The sequence below is a fragment of the Neomonachus schauinslandi genome, chromosome 5 (assembly GCF_002201575.2).
Source record: "Neomonachus schauinslandi chromosome 5, ASM220157v2, whole genome shotgun sequence".
Lineage (NCBI taxonomy): Eukaryota > Metazoa > Chordata > Mammalia > Carnivora > Phocidae > Neomonachus > Neomonachus schauinslandi.
This window is the reverse complement of record NC_058407.1, coordinates 153,292,887-153,319,961: the sequence shown is the minus strand read 5'-3', so window position 1 is coordinate 153,319,961 and position 27,075 is coordinate 153,292,887. Positions and strand designations below refer to the sequence as shown.

Sequence of the window (27,075 nt, the reverse complement as noted above, 5' to 3'; positions counted from 1 at the left end):
AGATTGCTTTGGCTAGTCAAGGTCTTTTGTGGTTCCATATAAATTTTAGGATTATTGAAGATGTATTTATTCATTTGAGAGAGAGAGAGAGGGAGAGAGAGTTAATGTGCAAGTTGGTGGAGGGGGAGAGGAAGAGAGAGAATCCTCAAGTAGACTCCCTGCTTTGCTGAGTGGGAAGTCTGACATGGGGCTCAATCCCAGGCCCTGAGATCATAACCTGATCAGAAATCAAGAGCTGGACGCTTAACCAACTGAGCCACTGAGGCACCCCTTAGGATTAATTGTTCTAGCTCTGTGAAAAATGCTGTTGTTATTTTGACAGGGATTACATTAAATGTATAGATTGCTTTAGGTAGTATAGACATCTTAACATCACTTGTTATTCCAGTCCATGAGCATGGAATGTTATTCCATTTCTTTGTGTCCTCTTCAATTTCTTTCATACATGTTCTATAGTTTTCAGAGTACAAGATCTTCTATCTCTTTGGTTAGGTTTATTACTAGATATCTTAGGGTTTTTGGTACTATTGTTTTATGTTTGTTTGTTTGTTTGTTAGCTTTTGTTTTTAAGTAATCTCTATACCCAACATGGGACTCAAACTCAAAACCTGACATCAAGAGTCACGTGCTCCTCTGACAAGCCAGCCAGGCACCCCAGTTTTTGGTGCAATTGTAAATGGGATTGATTCCTTGATTTCTCTTTCTGCTGCTTCATTATTGGTATAGAAATGCAACAGATTTCTGTACATTGATTTTGCATCCTGTGACTTTGCTGAATTTGTTTATCAGTGGAGTCTTTTTGGTGGAATTTTTCAGGTTTTCTACATAGAGTATCATGTCATCAGTGAATAATTAATGTTTGACTCCTTTCTTGCTGATATGGATGCCTTTTATTTTCTTTTTGTTGTCTGACTGCTGAGGCTATGACTTCTGGTACTAAGTTAAACAGTAATGGTGAGAGTGGACATCCCTGTCTTGTTCCTGACCATCCTCAGCTTTTCCCCATTGAGGATGATATCAGCTGTGGGCCTTTCATATATGGCCTTTATGATGTTGAGGTATGTTCCATCTATCCCTACTTTGTTGAGAGTTTTTATCAAGAATGAATACTGTACTTTGTCAAATGCTTTTTCTGCATCTATTGAGAGGATCATATGGTTCTTATTCTTTCTTTTATTAATTTAGTGTATCATGTTGATTTATTTGTGAATATTGAACCACCCTTGCAGCCCAGGAATAAATCCCACCTGATTAAGGTGAATAATTCTTTTAATGTACTGCTAAATTTGATTTACTAGTATCTTGATAATTTTTGCATACATGTTCATCAGGGACACTGGCCTATAATCCTCCTTTTTAGTGGGGTCTTTGTCTGGTTTTGGAATCAAAGTAATGCTGGCCTCATAGAATGAGTTTGGAAGTTTTCCTTCCATTTCTATTTTTTGGAACAGTTTGAGAATAGGTATTAACTCTTCTTTAAATGTCTGGTAGAATTCCCCTGGGAAACCCTCTGGCCCTGGACTTTGGTTTGTTAGGAGATTTTTTATTATACTGATTCAATTTATTTGCTATTTATGGGTTTGTTCAAATTTCTATTTCTTCCTGTTACAGTTTTGGTAGTTTGTAGGTTTCTAGGAATTTATCCATTTCTTCCAGATTGCCCAGTTTGTTAACATATAATTTTTCATAATATTCTCTTATAATTGTACTTCTCTGGTATTGGTTGTGATCTCTCCTCCTTCATTCATGTTTTTATTTATTTGGGTTCTTTCTCTTTTCTTTTTGATAAGTCTGGCTAGGGGTTTATCAATTTTATTAATTCTTTCAAAGAACCAGCTCTTAGTTTTATTGATCTGTTCTACTGGTGCTTTTTTGTTATTGTTGTTGCTTCTGTATCATTTATTTCTCCTCTATTCTTTATTATTTTCCTTTTTCTTCTGGCTTTAGGCTTTATTTGCTGTTCCTTTTCTAGCTCTTTTAGATGTAAGTTAGGTTGTGTGTTTGAGACTTTTCTTACTTCTTGAGGTAGGCCTGTATTGCAAAATACTTCCCTTAGTCACTACTCCATGAAGCAGTGAGACTGACAAGATTGTTTCTAAACCTGAGAAAATGAAGTCTAGAAAATCCAGAAAAGACTTTTTGTGAGGTCTTTTGGCTGCTGACCAGTCAGCCTTTTCTTAGCAGTATCCTGAAATCCCTGGGCACATTTCACACAGTGCAAGGTAATCTAGACCATAAACCATGGACGATTTAAGTAGGTTTCAGAGACATGATTAGATTCAAGATTTTAAAGTCATCCTCAGTAAGACCTCCAATTTAGATACTGGACTTCTGCTGTGACCACATAAATTCTCTTTGCTCTAGGCCAATCCTAACCCCTTACTCCCAAAAGGCACTGGAACTCAAACACAAACCCGAAAGTTTCATAAATAACCTTCCCACATAATACTCCTCTACCCTAGGTATTTAGTACCTGGGTTTAGTCGTTATCCACAGTTCCATAGCCTCATGATTTGCAGGGAAGATCCTGTCTCCCCAGCTCACTGAACTGCTGTTCTCACCCGAGTCCCATGATTCATAGCAGCCTCAGCCCATCAGAGCAGCAAGGGACATACACTGGTCTGTTGGCATTCATAGAAGATTATCATACCTAACAATCTAATACTATTTCTTCAATTACCCCAGCCCCATACAGGATGGGGCTTGATTTCAAAAAGAAATCTGATTATAGAGGAAAAGATTTTTCCTCTCTCCTGCCCCGCCAAAGCATCATTACTCACCTAAGGAAAACTTCTTCCATGGTAGTGATTGAGACGCCAAAGCTACCAATGCCCAGCTCTTTCTGCCTGTTTTCCAGATCAGTAAGCAGGTCTTTAAACCTAGAAGAAGAAGAGAGAAAGCTACCACCCAAAACAGATTACTTTCATATTAGTATTTCTTGCTCCTAATTAATTTCCTTCAGCAGTGGGAAAAATGTAGCTCATCCTTCACTGCAATGCTTGTTACAGTTCCCATAGCTCTGATGAATCAAAATGTGGAACATATAAAGGGAAAAAACTACCAAACTGCTATCATAAACTGCTTCCTGGTTTTCTGATAAAATTATCAACTGACTTTCTCTACATATTAACATTCGTCTCTAAGATTTGATTTACTTAATATATGCCATAGTTCCTATAAAATACTAAATCAAAAAAGAAAAATGTTTTCAAATTATTTGAAGAAGAAGAAACTTAACACAGAAAATGAAGTAAAAATAACAGAAAGCAGGGGCTGGAAGAGAACGTTTCCTCACATTACCAGTAAGTTTTGTGCCATTTCAGGAAGATGTGATAGAGTGTCATGAAGGTTTCTGAAGAATAGTTTTTTTTCCCGAGATTTATTTTTCTCTACTTTAGAAGATCATCCACTCCAGAAACCTAGCCAGTTGTTGACCTATCTCTACTATGTTTTCTCTAGGAGTGAACATGACCACAAAAAGGAGACTGAAAATTCTCCATTTTGGAAAATTCTATCAAAATTTTCTCTATTTTTTGAGCCAAACATTAGATTCAATTCACTCTATCTCATAATTAGTGGGTAAAGTAAGTTTCAGAATATTACTCTGACATGCTTATCAAGATAATAATAAATATGCATGTAATATGCACACATGTAGTATATCAGTATATGCACAGCAAAATCTTCTAAAATTTTTTAAAATTCTGAACCACTTTATTGAGGCATGATTGACATACATACATACATATAAACTGTACATGTTCAATATACACAATCAAGGCCATAGACAGATTCATCACCTCCCAAAATTTCCTATTTCATTTATTCATTCTTTCATTCATCCATTCATTTTTGTAGTAAGAACACAATATAAGATCTACCCTTGTGGAAAATTTTAAGCACACAATACAACATTGTTAGCCAAAGGCACTATGCTGTTTAGTAAATCTCCAGAACTTACAGTTATTTAAAAAACCTGAAACTTTGGATCCTTCACAATCTCCTCCCCATTTTTCTCTCCCCACAGCTCCTGGAAACCATGATTCTACTCCCTACTTCTATGAGTTTGACTATTTTTGATTCCACATATAAGGGAAATCATATAGTATTTGTCTTTTTGTGTCTGGTTTATATCACTTAGCATAATGTCTTCTAGATCTGTCCAACCATATTGTCACAAATGGCGGGATTTTCTTCTTTAAGGCTGAAAAATATTTCATGGTATATATATACCAATTTTCTTTATCTGTTCATCCATAGATGGACATTTAGTTTGTTTCCATATCTTGGTTACTGTGAATAATGCTGCAATAAACATGAGAGAGCAAGTGTGTCTCTTTGAGATCCTGGTTTCAATTCCTTTTGATAAATACCTGGAAGTGGGATTGCTGAATCATATGGTAGCTCTATTTTTAATTTTTTTGAATAATCTCCATACTATTTTCTGCATAAAAAAATCTTAAGCAATATACAACAAACTCAAATCTTAAGAGTAACTATATCTAAGGAGAAGAATTATGGGATCCTTTTTTAAATTCATTCATTGTCGTAATGAGAAACTTTAGTAGTAATTGTGTTTTCATGTATACATGTTGGTTAAACAGCAGACTCTGGCCTCTTTAGGGCTGGTGAAATCAGAAAACAAAACAAAAAATTTTAATGAATCCTCAAGCATTATTATCCTTTTTTCTCATGAAAAAAGTAGTAAATACAGAAAATGTGGGTAATACAAATATTTAAAGAAGAAAATAAAAAGTTTTACTACCCAGAAAAAAAACACCACTGTTAACAATGTGATATACTATCTATTTTTTAACTTTTATTTCCTTATTTTGCATATTAGTATCCTATATTATAGGATTCTATACCCAAATCTTAAATTTAATGTTATGCGTGTTTTTCTATGAAAATATAAATTCCAAAGATTGATTCATATTCCATTCTATGAATGTTTTATAATTGAATTAAGTTTTCTTTATTGTTGGGAATTTAGATGTTTCTAGATGTTTCCTTAGAAAACAATTATGTCCTGGAATTGTTGGGTCAAACTTTGTGAATATTTTTAAGAGTTTCCCACTACGAGTATATAAAGAGGAAATTTCACAAAATGATTATGAACGTTTACCATTATCATTTCAGAAGTTTTTCTTCCTTGGGGCACCTGGGTGGCCCAGTCAGTTAAGTGTCAGGTCATGATCCTGGAATCCTGGGGATCGAGCCCCATGTCGGGCTCCCTGCTCAGCAGGGGGTCTGCTTCTCCCTCTGCCCCTCCCCCCTGCTCCTTCTCTCTCTCTCTCTTGCTCGCTCACTCTCTCTCAAATAAATAAAATCTTAAAAAAGTTTTTCTTCCTCTAAAAGCAAAAAAAAAAAAATTCTAATAAAATCTAGCTTAAATTTGTTCTTCTAGTATTACTAGTGATTTAGAAGAATGTTCTATATAGAGAGAAAATTTCTATATCTTTAATGAAAATACTTTTTCTTGATACAATTTAAATACTAATTTTCTTGATACAAAGTAATGTTTAACTATAGAACATTTAGAAACTATAGATAAAAATGTACAAATATAGGAGGATGACAGAGGAGGAAGATCCTGAACTCACCGCATCCCATGCACACACCAAGGCAACAATTATTAATTCTGAAAGCAACCTGAAGACTGGCAGCACAGATCTTCCACAGCTAAAGACATAGAGTGAAGACCACATCAAGAAGGGAGGGAGAAGTGAAGATGTAGTCAGGAACCAAGAGGATTGAACCCCACACTAGACACCCCTGGCCCTGGGGACCCACACTGGAAAGATGAGTCCCCATAACATCTGGCTTTGAAAATGAGTGAGGCTTGACTCTGGAAGCTTTAAAAATTATTAGGCTTACCTCCTGAAGAATCAGAGGGCAACAGGAAACTGAGTCCCTGTTCTTAAAGAGCCAGCATACTAAATAACTTGGCCAGAGAAATAGCACAGATGTAACAGCTTGAAAGGTGCCATGGGTATACATGAAGATTTATTCACTAATTTAGGACATATGTCGGAGGTGGAAGGCAGGGATCTGCAGATTTCTCCAGGAACAAAAGTGCTTACAAGGCATCATTTTTCCTGCCTTCTCTCAACCTAGATAGCCAGAAAGCTTACAGAAGCCAGTTCTAACACAATTTATCTACCTTGCTAGAACCGTGAGGTCCACCCCAACATTCCCTTGCAGATCCACACCACTTAACCCGACTGCCTCAGCAGGTGCTCCTGCAAAGTGACTCATGCTCTGGGGAGAGTGGGGAGATAACCCTGCACACCAGCACACCCACAGTTCCTGCTGCCAGGCCTCTCAGCTGTCTGCACAGGGAAAAAGCCCTGCCCTTAAATGTGCCTGCAGATGTCACTGTGGCTAACTGCAGAGGGCCAGGCTGGCCATGCCCATGAGAAATCTGATGGTAGCTACAGCTGGGCCTCTCACAGCATAGAGAGCAAACCCTGCCCGGTGCCCCAGCAGCAGGCGAGGCAGGCTGTGGCAGTCATAGCACTGAAGGCCAGCCCCACTTATCAGCATGCCTACAGCAATCACAACTCAACCACAATAGGAAGGAGCATGTAGCCCACACAAGGGACACCCTTGGCACACCTAATTCTAGTGACCAGGGAAGATTGCATTACCTGGCACCACAGTATGCCTTCTACACAAGGCCACTTCTTTCAACACCAGGAGATGTAACTGACCTGCCTAATACATGGAAACAAACAAAGAGAGTCAGACAAAATGACAGAGGAATATGTACCAAATAAAAGAGCAAGCCAAAATCACAGTAAAAGAGCTAAATGAAATGCAGATAGGCAATATGACTGCTCAAGAATTCAAAGTAAGGGTCATAAAGATACTTGCTGCACTTAAGGAAAGAGCGGAATTCAGTGAAAACTTCAACAAAGAGATAGAAATTTTTAAAAGAACCAGTCATAACTGAAGAATTTAATGACTGAAATGAAAAATACACTAGAAGGAATGAACAGCCGATTAGACAATGCAGAAGGATGAATGGATCAACAATCCTGAAGATAGAGTAATGGAAAGCAACCAAGATGAACAGCAAAAAGAAAAAAAAAATAATAAAAATTAGAAAAGATTAAGGGACCTCTGTGACATCAACCATAATAACATTTGCATTATAGGGATCCCAGAAAGAGAAAGTGGGGGGAGAAAACTTATTTGAAGAAATAGTAGCTAAAAACTTCCCTAATCTAGGTAAGGTCCAGGAAGCACAGTAAGCCCCAAATAAGATGAAGCCAAGAAGGCCCACACCAAGACACAAAGTAATTAAAGTGGCAAAAATTAATGATAGAGAATCTTAAAAACAGCAAGAGAAAAGTTACATAAAAGGGAAACCCCAAAAGGTAACCAGCTGATTTTTCAGCAGAAACTTTGTAGGCTAGAAGAAAGTGGCAATGATATATTCAAAGTGATGAAAGGAAAAAAGCTACAACCAAGAATACTCTATCCAGGAAGGATATCATTCAGAACTAAAGAAGAGACAAAGAGTTTCCCAGACAAATAAAAGTTAAAGGAGTTTCATTACCACTATACCAGCCTTACAAGATGCTAAAGGGATTTAAGTGAAAAGAAAAGGTGATGACTATCTGTAAGAAAATTATGAAAAGAAAAATATCTCACTGGTAAAAGTGAACATATGATAAAGGTAGTAGATTAATGACTTATAATGCCAGTATTGAGGTTAAATCACAAAAGTAATAAAATCAATTATATCTACAAATTTAGTCAAGAGATACACAAAATAAAAAGATGAAAATGAAATCACATACATAAAACATGCAAGAGGAAGTAAAAATTTACTGCTTTTAAAACATGTTCAAACTTAAGTAATCATCAACTTAAGACACACAGCTGCACACGTCAAGATGCTATATATGAACCCCATGGTAACCACAAATCAAAAACCTGTAATACTCTCTCTCTGTCAAATAAATAAATAAAATCTTTAAAAAAAAATAGGGAGCCTGGGTGGCTCAGTCGTTAAGCGTCTGCCTTCGGCTCAGGTCATGATCCCAGAGTCCTGGGATCGAGTCCCACATCGGCTCCCTGCTCGGCAGGAGGCCTGCTTCTCCCTCACCCACTTCCCCTGCTTGTGTTCCTGCTCTTGCTATCTCTCTCTCTGTCAAATAAATAAATAAAATCTTAAAAAAAAAAATCCTGTAATAGATACACAAAAAAGAAAAAGAAAGGAGTTTAAGCATAACACTAAAGAAAGCCATCAAACCACAAGGGAAGACAGAAAGAGAAGGAAGGAAGGAACAGAGAACTATAAAAACAACCAGGTAACAACAAAATTGCAGTGAGTGCACACCTATCAATAATTACTTTAAATGTAAGGGGACAAATGCTCCAATCAAAAGACATAGGGTGACTGAATGGATAAAAAAAACAAGACCCATCTATATGCTGCCTACAAGAGACTCTCTTCAGACCTTAAGACACATGCAGATAGAAAGTGAAGGGATGGGGTGCCTGGGTGCTCAGTCAGTTAAACATCTGACTCTAGATTTTGACTCAGGTCATGATCTCAGGGTCATGAGATTGAGCCCTGCGTTGGGCTCTGCCGCACTGGGTGTGGAGCCTGCTTGAGATTCTCTCTGCCCCTCCCCTGCTCACATGCACTCTTTCTCTCTCTCTCTGTCTCTGGAAAGAAAAGAAAAAAAGAAAGAAAGACAGAGAGAGAGAGTAAGAAGAAAGAAAGAAAGAAGAAAGAAAGACAGATGGAGGAGGGAGGGAAGGAAGGAGGGAGGGAGGGAAGAAGGAAGGAAAGAAGGAAGAAGGAAAAACAAAGAAAATTCAGTGCTAAAAAATGAAAGTGAAGGGATGGAAAAAGATATTCCAGTGCAACAACAGTCATATCTGTGCACTTTTCCCTCCATGTTCCAGCCACACCGGCCTTTGTCTAGGCTCTCAAATGTGACATGTCCCTTTTTGTTTCTGATATTTTTTCCTCCAAAAATTGTTTCTAACCCACCTCCTCTCCTACCTAAATTTTATTCGTCATTTGGATATTGGCTTACACGTTGCTCACTTTTCCTGAGGATTCCAATATAAGAGCACCTTACACTTCCATAAATAACTTTTTATAATTGTGATTCATCAGTGATTATTTCACCCATCCGTCAAGTATTTAGGTAGTGCCAACTATGTGCTAGGCAGTGTTCTGGGTCCAGGAGACACAGAAGTGAACAAAACTATGTCCCTGATACAACATTTTAGTGTAAGACAATACAATAAACAAATAAATGAATAATATGATGTCAGGCAGTTTATCAACCTTTCCTCTTTTTCATCCAGAGTAATGGTTACTATTCATCCCTGTATCCATTGCACAATATAGAACTATATAAATTTTAAAAATTTGGAAACTTTCTTCTTCATTATCTCAGTTAAGATTAAAGAGAACACTGTGAATCTACATCAAGCAATCATAAAAAGAAAAAATTACATACAAAAATCCCATTTGGATTTGCCTATTCTGAACATGTCATATAAATGGAATTATACAATACGTGTCCTTTTGTGTCTAGCTTCTTTCACTTGTCTTAATGACTTCAAAGTTCATCCATGTTGTAGCATGTATAACATTTCAGTCCTTTTTATAGTTGAATAACATTCCATTATATGGATACACCACATTTTATTTGTCCATACATGAATCAATGGACATTTGGATAACTTCTACTTTTTTACTATTATTGATAATACTGCTGTAAACGTCTTTGTGGACATAAATTTTCAAAACTCCTGGGTATATCTCTAGATGTGGAATTGCTGGATCAAATGGTAACTCAATGTTTAGCTTTTTGAGGAATTCCCAAATAATTTACCGAAGTGGCTACACTATTCTACATGCCTACCAGCAATGTATAAGGGTTCTGACTTCTCCATATCCAAACTCAAACTTGTATTTTCTTTTTTTTTTTTTTAAAGATTTTATTTATTTATTTGAGAGAGAGAGAATGAGAGGCAGAGAGCACGAGAGGGAGGAGGGTCAGAGGGAGAAGCAGACTCCCTGCCAAGCAGGAAGCCCGATGCGGGACTCGATCCAGGGACTCCAGGATCATGACCTGAGCCGAAGGCAGTCACTTAACCAACTGAGCCACCAGGCGCCCTGAAACTTGTATTTTCTTAAAAAAAAAAAAAAATTATCCCATCCTACTGGATGTGAAGCAGTATCTCTGTGGTTGTTACTTTCTGTTTCTATAATGATTAATGATATTGAGCATCTTCTCATGTGCTTCTTGGCCATTTCTACATATTTTTTTGAAAAACATCTATTCAAATTCTTTGCCCATTTTTAAATTAAATGATTTGTCTTTTAAGAGTGAAGTGAAAAGGTACTTTATATATTCTGCATACTCGTCCTTTATCAGATATATGTGATTTACATTTTTCCCCATTATTTGGGCTCTCTTTTTCTTGACAGTGTAGTTGAAGGTGAAACATTTTTAATTTTCATGAAGTCAATTTATCTATTTCTATTTCTTGGTTGCTTATATTTTTTCATGTCACAGCTAAGAAAAATTGCCTAATCCAAGGTCACTAAGATTTATGCCTTTATTTTCTTCTAAAAGCTTCACTCTTATATTTAGGCCTTTGCTCCACTTGACCTAATTTTTTGTCTATGGTGTGAGATTAAGGATCCAGCTTCATTCTTTTGCATGTGAATACCCAATGTCCCAGCATCATTTGCTAATAAGACTATTCTTGCCCCAGCTGAATTGTTTCTGAATGCTTCAGAAAATCAATTTTATATAAAAGTTTAATCTTGAATTCTGATTTACTTCATTTCTGTGCATGTCTATCCTTATTCTAATGCCATATAGTTTGATTTCTATAGTTTTATAGTAAGTTTTGAAATCAGGAAATATGAATCCTCCAACTTTCCTCTTTTTCAAGATTGTTTTGGTTATTTAGCAACCCTTCCATTCCATATAAATTTTAGGATCAGCCTGTCAATTTCTGCAAAAAAAAAAAAAAAGGCAGTTGGAATTTTTTATAGGCATTGTGTTGATTCTGTAGGGAGTATGCCATCTTAATATTAATCCATGAATACAGGATGTCTTTCCATTTCCTTGGGTCTTCTTTAACTTCTTTCAATGATTTTTTTAATAGTTTTCAAAAAGTTATATGTCATATAGTTCTTTTGTTAAATTTTTGCTATTTTATTGTTTCTATGGTACTGTAAATGGAATTACTTTCTTAATTTCATTTTTGGATTGCTCATTGAAAGTGTATAGAGAATATAAGTAATTCTTTAATGTTACATTTATATCTTGCAACTTCACTGAATTAGTCCTAATACATTTTTAAAGTTGGTTCTTTATAATATTCTATATAAATGAACGTGTTATCTATGAATATAGATAGTTTCACTCCTTTCTTTCTGATTTGTATTCCTTTTATTTATTTTTCTTCTTGAATTGCCTTCTGGTACGATGTTTAATACAAAAGGCAAAACAGATGTCTTGGCTTGTTCCTTATCTTATAGGGAAAGCTTTTATCCTTTCACCATAAATATGATGCTAGCTGTGGGTTTTTCACAGATGCCTTTTAGCAAGCTGAGAAACTTGTTTTCTATTCCTAATTTGTTGAGTGCTTTTATTATGAACGAGTATAGATTGTGTCAAAGGAACTTCTTCATTTTTTGAGATAATCATGTAATTTTTGTCCTTTATTCTATTAATGTGGTGTTTTACACTGATAATTTTTGCATGTGAACCAACCTTGTATTCCTGAGACAAATCTGACTAGGTCAAGATGTATAATCATTTTTAAGTGCTTGTAGATTGGTTTTGCTAGTATTTTGTGTTTGGGTTGAGTTAGGTTTTTGTTTTTTGTTTTGTTTTGTTTTTTGTTTTTTTTGCCTCAATATTCTAAAAGTGATATTCTATAGTTTTCTCTTTGTCTAGTCTTATTATATGGTTATACTGGCCTCATAGAATGGAATTGGGTTCCCTCTTCTATTTTGGAACAGTTTGTGAAAGACTGTATTCATTTTCTTTTTTTTTTTAATTGTTTTTTTTTTTTTGAGTTTTAATTTTTTTTTATTCTTATGTTAATCCCCATACATTACATCATTAGTTTTAGATGAAGTGTTCCATGATTCATTGTTTGTGCATAACACCCAGTGCTCCATGCAGAATGTGCCCTCCTCAATACCCACCACCAGGCTAATCCATCCTCCCACCCCCCTCCCCTCTAGAACCCTCAGTTTGTTTTTCAGAGTCCATCGTCTCTCATGGTTCGTCTACCCCTCCGATTTCCCCCGATTCATTCTTCCCCTCCCGCTACCTTCTTCTTCTTCTTTTTTTTTTTCCTTAACATATATTGCATTATTTGTTTCAGAGGTACAGATCTGAGATTCAACAGTCTTGCACAATTCACAGCGCTTACCAGAGCACATACCCTCCCCAGTGTCTATCACCCAGTCACCCCATCCCTCCCACCCCACCCCCCACTCCAGCAACCCTCAGTTTGTTTCCTGCAATTAAGAATTCCTCATATCAGTGAGATCATATGATACATGTCTTTCTCTGTTTGACTTATTTCACTCAACATAATACCCTCCAGTTCCATCCACGTCGTTGCAAATGGCAAGATCTCATTCCTTTTGATGCAGCCATCAAAAGACTGTATTCATTTTCACTTAAACATTTGATAGACTCACCACTGAAGCCACCTGACCCTGGTCTTTTCACTGTGAAAGATTCTGATTCCTAATTCAATCTCTACTTGCTAGAGATCTAATCAAATTCTTAATTTTTTCTTTAGTCATTTTTTAATACTTTGCTTTTAAAGTAGTTTTAGGTTTACAATAAAATTGAAAGGTACAGAGATTTCCCATATAATCCCTGCTCCGACATACATAGCCACCCCCAGTATCACTATCACTCACCAGAATGTTACATTTTTTTTCACCAAAAATGAGCCTTCATTGACATATCATAATCACCTAACATCCACAGTTTACTCGAAGGTTTACTCTTGGTGCTATATATTCAATGGTTTGGACAAATGTATAATGACATATATCTATCATTTTATTACAGAGTTTTTTCACTGCCCTAAATATCTGTGCCTATTTATCTCACCCAACCTACATCCTTGGCAACCACTGATCTTTTCATTGTTTCCCTAGTTTTGCCTTTTTCAGAATGTCATATAGTTGAAATCATCTAGTTGTAGCCTCTTCAGATTGGCTTCTTTCACTTAATAATATGCATTTAAGGTTTCTCCACGTCTCCTCACAGTTTGATAGCTCATTTCTGTGAAATGCGGAATAATATTCCATTGTCAGGATGGATAGTTTATCCACTCACATACTAAGGATATCTTGTTTGCTTCCAAGTCTTGGCAATTATGAATAAAGCTGCTATAAATATCCATGTGCAGGTTTTTGTATGTAAGTTTTTACCTACTTTGGATACATACCAAGGCATGTGATTGCTGAATCAAATGGTAAGTGTATGTTTAGTTTTGTAGGAAACTACCAAATTGTCTTCCAAAGTGGTTGTGCCATTTTACATTCTGCCAAGCAATGAATGAGAGTCCTTGTTGAATCCACATCCTCGTCAGTATTTGTAGTTGTCAGTGTTCCAGATTTTGGCCATTCTAATCAGTGTGTACTGGTATCTAATTATTGTTTTAATTTGCATTTACCTGATATGAGGTGAACATATTTATCTGCCACCCCTATGTCTTCTTTGGTGAGGTGTCTGTTAAAGTCTTTGGCCCATTTTTAGGGGTGCCTGAGTGGCTCAGTCAGTTAAGCATCAGACTCTTGGTTTTGGCTCAGGTTGTGATCTCATGGGTCATGAGATTGAGCCCTGTGTTGGGCTCTGGACTCAGTGCATAGTCTGCTTGGGATTCTCTGTCTACCTCTCCTGCTGCCCCTCTCCCCTGCATGCTCTCTCTTTCTCTCTTTCTCTCTCTCTCTCTCCAAAATAAATAAATCTTTTAAAAAAAGTCTTTGGCCCATTTTTAAGTTGGGTTGCATGTTTTCTTATTGTTGTGTTCTAAGAGTTCTTTGAATATTTTGGATAACAGTCTTTTATCAGATGTGTCTTCTGCAAATATTTTTCAATCTGTGGCTTGTCTTCTAATTCTGTGGATATTGCCCATCACAGAGCAGAGTTTTTCATTTTAATAAAGTTCAGCTTTTCAGTGATTTCTTTCAGAGATCATGCTGTTGGTGTTGTATCTAAAACTCATTGCCATACCAAAGGGCATCTAGGTTTTCTCCTAGATTATCTTCTAGCAGTTTTATAGTTTTTCATTTTACATTTAGACCTACAATCCATTTTGAGTTAATTTCTGTGAAGGGTGTAAGATATGTGTCTAGATTTTTTTGCGTATGGATGTTCTAGCACCATTTGTTGATGAGACTATCTTTTCTCCATTGTATTGCCTTTGCTCCTTTGACAAAGATCAGTTGACTAGATTTATGTTGGTCAATTTCTGGACATGCTGTTCTGTTCCATTGATCTATTTTTCTATTCTTTCACTAATATCACACTGTCATGATTATGGAAGATTTACAGCAAGTCTTGAAATTGGTTAGTGTTTCCAACACTGTTCTCCTTCAATACTGTGCTGCCTATTTTGGGTCTTTTGCCTCTCCATATAAACTGTAGAATCAATTTGTTGATATCCATCAAGTAACTTATTGGGAATTTGATTAGGATTGCATTGAATCAAGGAGTGCCTGGGCGGCTCAGTCAGTTGAGGGTCTGGCTCTTGATCTCAGCTCAGGATTTGCTCTCAGGGCTGTGAGTTTGAGCCCCATGCTGGGCATGGAGCCTATTTGGGGAAAAAAAAAAAAGGATTGCATTGAATCTATAGAGCAAGTTGGGAAAAACTAACACCCGACAATACTGAGTCTTCCTATTCATAAACATAAAATATCTCATTTTTTAGTTTTTCTATTTCATTCATCCAACTTTGGTAGTTTTCCTCATATAGAACTTGCATATATTTGGTAGACTTAATACCTAAGCATTTCATTTTTGGAGGTGTTAAATTTTAGAAGTGTGTTTATAATTTCGAAATACATTTGTTCGTTGACAATATATAGGAAAGTGATTTACTTTTGCATATTAACTTTGTATACTGCATCTTTGCTATAATCACTTATTAATTCCAGGAGGGTTTGTCAATTCTTTCAGAAATTTTGTATAGGATGATTGTGTCATCTGTAAACAAAGATTTATTTCTTCCTTACCAATCTATACATTTCCTTGTCTTTTCTTACTACATTAGCTAGGACTTTCAGCATAATGTTGGAAAGCTGTGATGAGAAGGGACTTCCTTCCTATGTTCCTGATATTAATGGGAAATTTCAAGTTTCTCACCACTGAGTATGATGTTAGCTATAAGCTTTTTGTAGATATTCCTTACCCAGTTGAAGAGTTCCCCTCTATTTATCTTCTTTTGAGAATGCCAACAAGCTTGCTTTAAGGGAATATGATGCTAGTAATTACATCTTGCAAGAAGATGAAGTTGGCACAGTCCCTGGAAGTTTATGATAAATTTCCTCTTCCCTTAGTTTCTGTCTTTTGCAGTTTGCCTGGCTTTGCCAATGGCACAGCCCCAATTGCCATATGAAACCCTGATGCAGAGCTGTGCACTGTCACACTGTAAGACCCTAACATGAAGCCAGAGCCCAAAGGTCTAACAGCACTGTACAGTGTATATGCATGTATATACATGGCCACTCTGCAAGACGTTTTAATGGAAAAAGTTGGAGGCTTCTTTTGCAATGTCTGCTAAAGAATGAGCATCTGCCAACAAACCTACTAGTGCCATTCCAGAAGCCAATCAACATTAAAAGGTCATTTGTTGGAACCCTTTTTGTAAAGTTTAGAAAGGATTAGCTTTTCTACCCCAAAGACAATGCCATCTTTACATCTGATTCCAATAGCTGTACTACTATTTTCCATGGCCTTCATAGCATATACAACTTGAAAAACTCTTCCATCAGGCCAGAATGTAGAGGCTGACAGGTCATAGCCTGCCCCGACTGAGCTCACAATGCTGAAACCTCCGGTGCTTCAAGTCCTAAAGCACACCGGAGCCACAGACTAGTAACAGACTCTCTTACTGGGTGCCTTGGAAGGTAAATTTTTGACTATAATTTGTCAAGTGGCAACCAGAAAGACTCTACTTGCCAAGCCCAAGGAAACCTGGAAAAGTAATAGTTATTTCTGGTAACCAAAAACCATTTATCTAACATTCTCTGGATCCATACCTGTGTGTGTATTCTTTGGGTAGGATAAATGATAATTCAGCTGCAACATTGTTCTCCAATCTGGCTTCAGGTATATGTTGATCAACCACTCGAATAATTTCTTCAACATTACAATGAGGCTCCTTCACCATAATTATGTGGTATCCCACACCTGAAAATATCCATTTAAAAATCAAAATTATAAAAATGTAACCTTCCAAATTAAACACCCCCTTGCCCCCAAAACAGTCTCTTGCCTGTTAAAAATTTCATTTTTTTTTTTTAGTTTCTCAGTGTTATTTATTATAGCTTCCATTCTGACATTTTCTTATTTAAACTAAGGAAAAATATATTTCCCATATTACAAATACACAAGAAAACAAATACTTTTTTCTTCAATGATTAATGATAAAAACAATGGAGACTACAAAGGAAAAATGATTTGAAAAGGAAAAATCAGTGACCTGATTTTTAATTTGATAAGAGGAATCATGTTTGTGCTTAGGAGCAAATGGATTTCAAATTACCTTCAAGTCATTCCTCTTAGTCAGTTCCTGACTCTTTAACCTTTGGATGTATAGGTTTCATATGCTGACCAGAATTTAAACTTGTTAAAGTTTTTTTTTTTTTTTTTTTTTTAAAGATTTTATTTATTTATTTGACAGAGAGAGACACAGCGAGAGAGGGAACACAAGCAGGGGGAGTGGGAGAGGGAGAAGCAGGCCTCCCGTGGAGCAAGGAGCCCGATGCGGGGCTCGATCCCAGGACCCTGGGACCATGACCTGAGCCGAAGGCAGACGCTTAACGACTGAGCCACCCAGGCGCCCCGAAACTTGTTAAAGTTTTAATGTTTTATATCTTTTTTGGATTTTCTTCCTTCCATCATTCTTTAAATACTTAATGCTTACTCACCACATTTCAGACACGTCAAAAGTGGAAACTTTTACCTCACTATATTAATGAATGAAAACTGTAAAATTTCACCTCACTGTACTAGGAAGTCTTCACTTTGTCATATGAAAACAGGCTGTGTGGACTTCCAATGCCAAGTCTGCCTGATCCGTTCAGGATTTTATACACATGCACATGTAGAAATTACTATTTCTAACTTCTTCTTATATGTACATTTGTACATCTAATGAAAACCACTCTTGTTTTTTTCAGTGCCCTTCCATTTTCTACCCCTGACCATCAAACTTAATTTCTTATTGGTCCTCCCCAGAAACCTTCAGATCCAGGCCGACTTCCTCATTGTTCCAGGGGTAAAAAAGGCCCATTTTTATCCTCTTGCTCTTACTTACTTATCCAATTTCCTTAAAAATTGTGTTCTTTTCTCCGTTGCCTTTATGAAGCCTACAACTGAAGACACTCTATGGATAATCAATATAGTTGAGTAATACTTTTGTGTCTACAACTAACCTACTATGGAAATATCAATTTCTATATCCTCATATATAAGTGCAAAAGCATTCAACAATATGAGTCCCTCTCTTTCTGATATTCACCAAATTGACTATTTAAAACCCAGCATCCTCCTTGATGGGGAAGTGGTAGCATATGAGAATGCAAAGCATGGGCTGTGGTATCAGAGGGACCCAGGTCCATTTACTGACATGGTTTGAATACATTATTTAATATGAGCCCCAGTGTTCTACTTCATAAAAATGGTGATGTCATAAAGATTAGATAAGGTTATGTGTGTAAACGTGAATAACTCACCTGTAATAAATGTGAGTTGAGTGAATGAATTCAAATACTGAATTCATGATTAATGGAAAGATATCATGTTTAACTATTCTCATTAATTTGTCTCCTCCCAATTTTGAAGCACTCACTGCTTTGAGCCATGTAATTTCAGAACCAATTATATAGGTTTTTGTATTGTTCATTTTCAATGTACTAGTTTTACTGACTAACCAGACTATATATTTATTCAAAGTCAAGAAGTCAAGACAATTTTATTCCACAGTTCGGGCATTTTCTGTTCAATAAATTCTTGTTGATCAAGTGCCACATCTCAGGAATATTCATGAAAATAAACTTGAAAGCATTTAACTCATTACACTAGAAGTTTGATATTGATTTGATTGAAAAGGGTCAGAAATTTCTAGTCATTGATTTTTCTCCTCTCAAAGCCATGAATCTGTGTACCAAATCCCTCAGGAGCATTACTTTACTCCTGCAACAAATTTAACACTTCATGACTTTTGTGGGGTCAACAAAGAATATTTTCCAAGTCAGAATACACTTAAGTAATAATCAGAAGTAATTAAATAGACAGGAACTGTCTAAATTACAAAGAGTTGATTTCAATGTTTAGCTCTAACATAATAGGACACAGGAAGCTTTTGAAGACCTGTGTAGAGTGACACAAATAATAATCATGTTAGAATAATATTATTAAGCCATTAGCATCCAAACAATGATCAAAAGGAGAGAGACCATATATTCTTTTCAGGAAAATTGAAGAGCCACAACACTGCAGGGATCCCTTGACCATGATGGCTATACGGTCACCCAGGACATCAGCTTCATCCATGTGGTGGGTGGTCAGTAAGATGGTACGATCATGTTTATACTGCTGAAGGACATTCCAGGTGAATCTCCTTGAGACTGGGTCCATGCCAGATGTTGGCTCATCAAGTATCACCACCTAAAGACCAGAAGAGCAATTCCATGATCCATGCTGTGTCCCTTATGGGATAACTTACTATTTATGGGGGGCATATTTAAGTTAAGATACATAATTTACACTACATTATATTAAGAACTTTGCAAAATTAATAGTAATTTCAAACCCCATAACCACATTACACCACCTGGTCAATAATGGGAATCCCCTCTGATTATCATTTTGGAAGTTCCTTTTAGAAAGTTAGATTCATATCAGCTCTTAGGTTGGTGTCAGGTGAGTTTCACTTATCAGCTGGAGCAGGGACTCATGTTAACCATTCTTTACCTGGGAACCACCTATAAGTGCTATAATGATGGAGAGTTTGCGCTTCATTCCTCCACTCAGTGACTTTGCAAGTGCATCATGCTTTTCCAGCAGGCCAAAAGAAGTCAGCATTTTATTAATTTCTGTGAGACGTATCTCTGGAGGTACTCCTTTTATCTAGAAAGATAGGGCCAGAGTTTACATGGTGCTTCCAACTTTATACTTAAAAAAATTCTTACATCAGAACTTCTTTTACACATTTATCTATATATAAGACAATTCTTCTTCCTTTTGCCTTCCTTTATGGTTTTAAAAGAACAATGCCAAAAAAACCTTCCACTAAATTAGAGTAAGGATGTTGATCCTTGGTCACACTGCCTGAAGCATATGAAGAGTGGAGGAAAAGAACATCTCTCTGACTCACCACACAGTAGAAATAGAGATGTTCTGATACTGTCAATTCTGAAAACAATATGTTATCCTGGGGGCAAAAGCCCAAGTTATTCCTGATGTGAACCATGTCTTTTGAGATATCATATCCATTAATATACACCTTTCCACTTGTAGGAAGAGTCAAACCTGGAATTAAGCAGAAGACATGACAGAAGCTTAGCCTCTGTGAGAGAACCTGACAACACACTGTCCATTAGCACCTAAACTTCAGTCTACTTAAGGATTACTAAAAGAAGTTATCAGAGTCTTCTACAGAAGTAATAGTCTGGTAAGTATAAGTGGTCTGGTGATGGGGAAAGAAATAATTTTTCCTTTATTTTTTGCTTATCCATATATTCTAGTTTTCAATGAGTACAAAACAATATTAATTACTTGAGTAATATAAAATACTTTGGAGAATTTGCTGTTCCAATATTCTAGTACTGCTGTCTGCCATTTGACAACATATGTGAGCCATACTATGATCTGAGCACAGCATTATGAACACTGTGGTTGATTTTTTTTAATGAAAAATTCAGAATGTAGGACCCCTACCCTCTAGAAGTTAAAATTTTGTTGGAAGATAAAACATAATCTCATGTAATAGTCTAAAAATGTTTGCATAACATTTATGCATAGATGGCAACTGGGCCAGTTTTCTGATGAAACAGTTGATAACATACTAAATATAGTTATAAAACTTCTTAAGTTCCACAACTCAATAATTCTATTTTAATGGGTACTTGGGTGTCAGTTGGTTGAGCGTTGGACTCTTGGTTTTGGCTCAGATCTGCTCTCAGGGTCATGGGATCAAGCCCTGTGTTGGGCTCCCTGCTCAGCGTGGAGTCTGCTTGTGTTTCTCTCTACCTCCCCCCCCCACACTCTCTCTCTCTAAAATAAATAAAATAAATCTTTAAAAAATAATTCCACTTTAAAAAGTACACTCTGAGGGGCACCTGGGTGGCTCTGTCAGTTAAGCATCAAACTCTTGATTTCAGCTCAGGTCATGATCTCAGGATTGTGAGATTGAGCCCCATGTGGGACCCTGAGCCCAGCCCGTAGTTTGCTTGAGATTCTCTTTCTCCCTCTGCCTCTCCCTGACAAAGCTCTGAACAAATAATAATAATGTAAAAAAATTTTTAAAAACACTCTGAAAAGGAAAAATGTATTCAAGATTGTCCATTACATTTAGGGTAATTAAACGTTCTCCTTTACTCTAGTTGCTAAGCCCTCTAACCCATTTAACATTTGTCCCAGATCTTTCATTTTTAACAAAGTGTCATTATTAATGATATTAACATAAGTTGGGGCAGAGACTGGGTTGGAATGCCTCTAACTTTGTATATCTGACTTCTGGCATTATTTTATCTAGTGGGTGAGAAACATGTACAATAAATAGAGTTATCACACTTTAATGCATGGTGTCTGAAAGAGGAACAGTACCAATGTTTTCTGACACAATGTCACCAACACATCCATTTCAAGAAAATTATACAGGAACTCCCTGATACAATAAAATGGGATAAGATGACTGAGGCTATGAACAGTTAACATAGCCAAAACACAGCAGTAGAGTGCACACAACATACACCAGAAACATTTCCTGAAGCACCAGGCCTTGGACAATATATGACCTCTTAGAGCCATTACTCTCAGGAGTGGAAAACATAAGAGGCTTTCCTAACACACAGAAGAAGACAGAGACCTAGACAAAATGCCAGGGTGGAGGAATTCATCCCAAAAGAAAGAACAAGAAAAGGTCACAGCCAGGGATATAATCAAAACAGATATGTGAATATGCCTGATCTAGAATTTAAAAACAAGCATAAGGATACTAGCTGGGCTTAAGAAAAGCATAGAAGACCCAGGGAGTCCCTTAGGACAGAGATAAAAGACCTAAAACTAGTCAGGCCAAAATAAAAACTGCTATAACTGAGATGCAAAACCAACTGGATGTAATGACCACAAGAATGCAAGAAGCAGAGGAAAGAATAAGTGATACAAAAGACAAAATTATGGAATATAATGCTGAAAAGAAGAGGGAAAAAAATACTGGATCATGAATATATACTTAGGGAATTCAGCAACTCCGTAAAGTGTAACAACATTCATATCACAGGAGTCCCAAAAGAAGAGGGGGTGGAAGGGGTAGAGGGTTTATCTGAGCACGTTAAAGCTGAAAACTTCCCTAATCTGGGGAAAGAAACAGATGTCCAAATCCAGGAGGCACAGAGAACTCCAATCAAAATCAACAAAAGCAGGCCAACACCAAGACACAGGGAGGTAAAATTTGCAAAAAACAAAGATAAGGAAAAAAAAATCCTAAAAGCAGCAAGGGAAAACAAATCCTTAACTTACAAGGGAAGACAAAGTTAGAAGCTGATCTGTCCACAGAAACTTGGCAAGCCAGAAGAAAGCAGCATGATATATTCAACATGCTGAATGGGGAAAATATGGAGCCAAGAATATTTTATCCAGCAAGGCTGTTAATTCAGGATAGAAGGAGAGATAGTTTCCCAAACAATAACTAAAGGAGTAGATGACCATTAAGACAGCCCTGCAAGAAATATTAAAGGGGACTCATGAGTGGAAAAGAAAGACCAAATGTGACAAAGACTAGAAAGGAACAGAAAAATCTCCAGAGGCGCCTGGGTGGCTCAGACGGTTAAGCGTCTGCCTTTGGCTTGGTCATGATCCCAGGGTCCTGGGATCAAGCCCCACATGGGCTCCCTGCTGAGCAGGGAGCCTGCTTCTCCCTCTACCTCTGACTGCTGCTCCCCCTGCTTGTACACTCTCTCTCTCTTTCAAAAATAAATAAAATCTAAAAAAAAAAAAGTGACTAGAACTTAAGAAATTAAAAAAAAAAGAAAAATGACATCACAGGTAATACAGTGGCACTAAATTCATATCTATCAATAATCACACTGAATGTAAATGGATTTAATGCCCCAATCAAAAGACATAGGGTATCAGAATGAATAAAATAATAAGACCCACCAATATGCTGGCTACAAGAGAATCATTTTAGACCTAAATACACATGCAGATTGAAAGTGAGGGGATGGGGGGCATCTGGATGGCTCAATCATTTAAGTGAATGCCTTCGGCTTGGGTCATGATCCCAGGGCCCTGGGACTGAGACCCACTTTGGGCTCCCTGATCAGTGGGGAGCCTGCTTCTCCCTCTGCTCCTCCCCCGCCTCCGCTTGTGCTTGCTCTCTCTCTCTCTCCATCAAATAAATAAATGAAATCTTAAAAAAAAAAAAACAAGAAACAAACAAACAAACAAAAAGCTCAGTAGAACTAGAAGCTGGTTCTTTGAAAGAATTAATAAGATCAATAAACCCCTAGCCAGACTTATCAAAAAGAAAAGAGAAAGGGCCCAAATGAATAAAATAACAAATAATAAAGGAGAGATCACAAGCAAAAGCAGAAAAATACATACAATCATAAAAGAATATTATGAAAAATTATATGCCAACAAACTGGACAACCAGGAAGAAAGGGATACAATCTTAGAAACCTATAAACTACCAAAACTGAAACAGGAAGAAATAGAAAATTTGAACAGACCTATAACCAGCAAAGAAATTGAATCAATAATCAAAAACCTCCCAACAGGGGCACCTGGCTAGCTCAGTTAGTAGAGCATGCTCTCAGGGTCGTGAGTTCAAGGCCCACACGGGGTTATAAATAAACTAAAAAAAAAAAATCTCCCAAGCAAACAAAAGTCCAGGGCCAGATGGCTTCCTGGGAAATTCTACCAAACATTTAAAGAAGAGTTAACAGCTTTTCTTCTCAAACTGTTCCAAAAAATCGAAATGGAAGGAAAACTTCCAAACTCATTATATGAGGTTAACATTACCTTGATTCCAAAACTGGACAAAGACCCCACTAAAAAGGAGAATTACAGGCCAATGTTCCTGATGAACATGGATGCAAAAATTCTCAACAAGATACTAGCAAATCAAATCCAACAGTTCATTAAAAGAATCATTCACCATAATCAAGTGGGATTTATTCCTGGGCTGCAAGCGTGGTTCAATATTCACAAATCAATCAAAACAATATTATCCATTAATAAAAGAAAGGATAAAACCATATTATCCCCTCAATAGATGCAGAAAAAAGCATTTGACAAAGTATTGCACCCATTTTTTATAAAAACACTAAACAAAGTAGGGATAGAGGGAACTTAACTCAACATCATAAAGGCCATATATGAAAGATCCACAGTGAATATCATCCTCAATGGGGAAAAACTGAGAGCTTTTCCTCTATGGTCAGGAACAAGACAAGGATGTCCATTCTCACCACTGTTATTTAACATAGTACTGGAAGTCCTAGCCTTAGCAATCAGACAACAAAAAGAAAGAAAAGGCATCCAAATCGGCAAAGAAAAAGTCAAACTCTCACTCTGTAGATGATATGATACTTTATGTGGAAAACCCAAAAGATTCCACCCCAAAACTGCTAGAACTCATACAGGAATTCAGTAAAGTGGCAGGATATAAAATCGGTCCACAGAAATCAGTGGCATTTCTATACACCAACAACAAGACGGAAGAAAGAGAAGTTAAGGAGTTGATCCCATTTACAATTGCATCCAAAACCATAAGATACCTAGGAATAAATCTAACCAAAGAGGCAAAGAATCTGTACTCAGAAAACTCATAAAAGAAATTGAGGAAGGCACAAAGAAATGGAAAAACGTTCCATGCTCATGGATTGGAAGAACACATATTGTTGAAATGTCTATACTACCCAAAGCAATCTACACATTTAATGCAATTCCTATCAAAACACCATTAGCATTTCTCACAGAGCTAGAACAAACAATCCAAAAATTTGTATGGAACCACAAAAGACCCCAAATAGCCAACGCAATCATTGAACACTACATCAAAAACTAATGATGTACTGTATGGTGGCTAACTTAACATAATAAAAAAATAAAGAAATAGAAAAGAAAAAAGCAAAGCAAAGCAAAGCTGGAGGCATCAAATTCTGGACTTCAAGCTGTATTACAAAGCTGTAGTCGTCAAGACAGTATGATACTGGCACTAAAGCCGACACAGATCAATGGAACAGAATAGAGAACCCAGAAATGGACCCACAACTGTATGGTCAACTAATCTTTGACAAAGTAGGAAAGGATATCCAATGGAAAAAAGACAGTCTCTATAGCAAATGGGGTTGGGAAAACTGGACAGCAACATGCAGAAGAATGAAATAGACCACTTTCTTACGCCATACAAAAAATAAACTCAAAATGGATGAAAGACCTAAATGCAAGACAGGAAACATTAAAATCCTAGAGGAGAACAAAGGCAGCAACCTCTTTGACATCAGCCATAGCAACTTACTAACGATGTCTCCAGAGACAAAGGAAACAAAAGCAAAAATCAACTGCTGGGACTTCCTTAGGATAAAAAGCTTCTGCACAGCAAAGGAAACAATCAACAAAGCTAAAAGGCAACCTTTGGAATGGGAAAAAATATTCGCAATGATATATCTGATAAAGGGTTAGTATCCAAAATCTATAAAGAACTTCTCAAACTCAACACCCAAAAAACAAATAATCCAGTTAAGAAATGGGCAGAAGACATGAATAGACACTTTTCCAAAGAAGACATCCAGATGGCTAACAGATGCATGAAAACATGCTCAACATCACCTGGCCACCAGGGAAATACAAATCAAAACCACGATGAGATACCACCTCACACCTGTCAGAATGACTAAAATTAACAACATAAGAAACAACTGATTTTGGTGAGGATGCAGACAAAGGGGAACCCTTTTACACTGTTGGTGGGAATGCAAGCTGGTGCAGCCACTCTGGAAAACAATATGGAGGTGCCTCAAAAAGTTAAAAATAGAACTACCTTATGACCCAGCAATTGCACTACTAGGTATTTACCTAAGGGTTCCAAAAATACTGATTCAAAGGGGTACATGTACGCTGATGTTTATAGCAGCATTATCAACAATAGCCAAACTATGGAAAGAGCTCAAATGGCAATCAACTGATGAATGGGTAAAGAAGATGTGGCATATATATACAATAGAATATTATTCAGTCACCAAAAAGAATGAAATCTTGCCATTTGTAATGACGAGGATGGAGCTAGTGTGTACCATGCTAAGTGAAGTAAGTCAGTCAGAGAAAAACAAATATCAAATGATTTCACTTACATGAAATTTAAGAAACAAAACTGATGAACATATGGGAAGGGAAATAAAAGAGAGGGAAGCCTAACTTAAGAGACTCTTTAACTACAGAGAACAAACTGAGGGTAGCTGGAGGGGAGGTAGGCTGGGGATGTGCTAAATGGGTGATGGGTTTAGGAGGTCATTTGCTGTGATGAGCGCTGGGTGTTATATGTACATAATGAATCATTAAATTCTATTCCTGAATCTAGTATTACACTATAGGTTAACTAGGTGGGATTTAAATAAAACTTGAAACATTAATAAATAAATGAATAAATAAATAGATATACCTTAAATCCTTATAAAAAAACAAATATCTGGCTTATTAGTATACATTGATGATATGAATGAAGTTATTGCCTCATCTGAAATGTACTGGTTGCTATGAATTACAAGTGGATCACTTGAGTAAAGTGAGAATTTTCTGGAATTGTAGTGAATTTCTCCAGTTTAACAGGCAATTGGATTACAGAGATGTATGCATGTCAAAATCAGCAAATAAACAGTTAAAATTTAAGTGTTTCATCATAATAAAATTTTATACCAAAAGAAAAATTATAGTTAAAATATGCATATCAAATTGTTTAGTAAAAAGCATACTAACATCTAAAATTAATTTTGAGATGCCTAAAAATGGGATCAAGAGATATGTGACAACTGCAGTAAAATATTAAAATAGTAGAATCTAGGTGGTAGGTGTAAGGGTATAAAATCTTTCATCCTGGATGAATGTTTGAAATTTTTTAATTTAAATTCAATTAGCCAAGGTATAGTACATCATTGGTGTTTGATATAATGCTCAATGATTCATCAGTTCAGTGTAACACCCAGTGCTCATCACATCACATGCCCTCCTTAATGCCCATCAGGCAGTTATCCCCACCCACTTCCCTTTCTGCCACCCTCAGTTTGTTTCCCAGAGTCAAGAGTCTCATATAGTTTGTCTCCCTCTCTGATTTCTTCCCAGTTTTCCCCCCTACCCCATTGTCCTCTACACTATTCCTTATGTTCCACATATGAGTGAAACCATATGATAATTGTGTTTCTCTGATTGACTTATTTCACTTAGCATAATACCCTCCAGTTCTATCCATGTCAATGTAAATGATAGATATTCATCCTTTCTGATGGCTGAGTAATATTCCATTGTATATATGGACCACATCTTCTTTATCCATTCATCTTTTGAAGGACATCTCAGTTTCCTCCCACAGTTTGGC

General features: G+C 36.7%; 1 protein-coding gene and 1 pseudogene across 1 annotated transcript in view; both read right to left on the bottom strand.

Moving 5' to 3' along the window:
- Nucleotides 1-27,075, bottom strand: part of LOC110582272 (phospholipid-transporting ATPase ABCA3-like) — a 165,165-nt gene that overhangs the window by 69,316 nt on the left and 68,774 nt on the right. Inside the window, exons 12-16 of the mRNA XM_044915266.1 lie at nucleotides 19,633-19,787; nucleotides 19,230-19,385; nucleotides 18,713-18,923; nucleotides 16,292-16,442; nucleotides 2,781-2,879 (exon numbers count right to left, since the gene is read on the bottom strand). Coding sequence (XP_044771201.1) covers nucleotides 2,781-2,879; nucleotides 16,292-16,442; nucleotides 18,713-18,923; nucleotides 19,230-19,385; nucleotides 19,633-19,787 — 772 coding nt within the window. The remainder of the gene's footprint in view (nucleotides 1-2,780; nucleotides 2,880-16,291; nucleotides 16,443-18,712; nucleotides 18,924-19,229; nucleotides 19,386-19,632; nucleotides 19,788-27,075) is intronic.
- LOC110582267 lies at nucleotides 15,586-16,276 on the bottom strand (annotated as a pseudogene).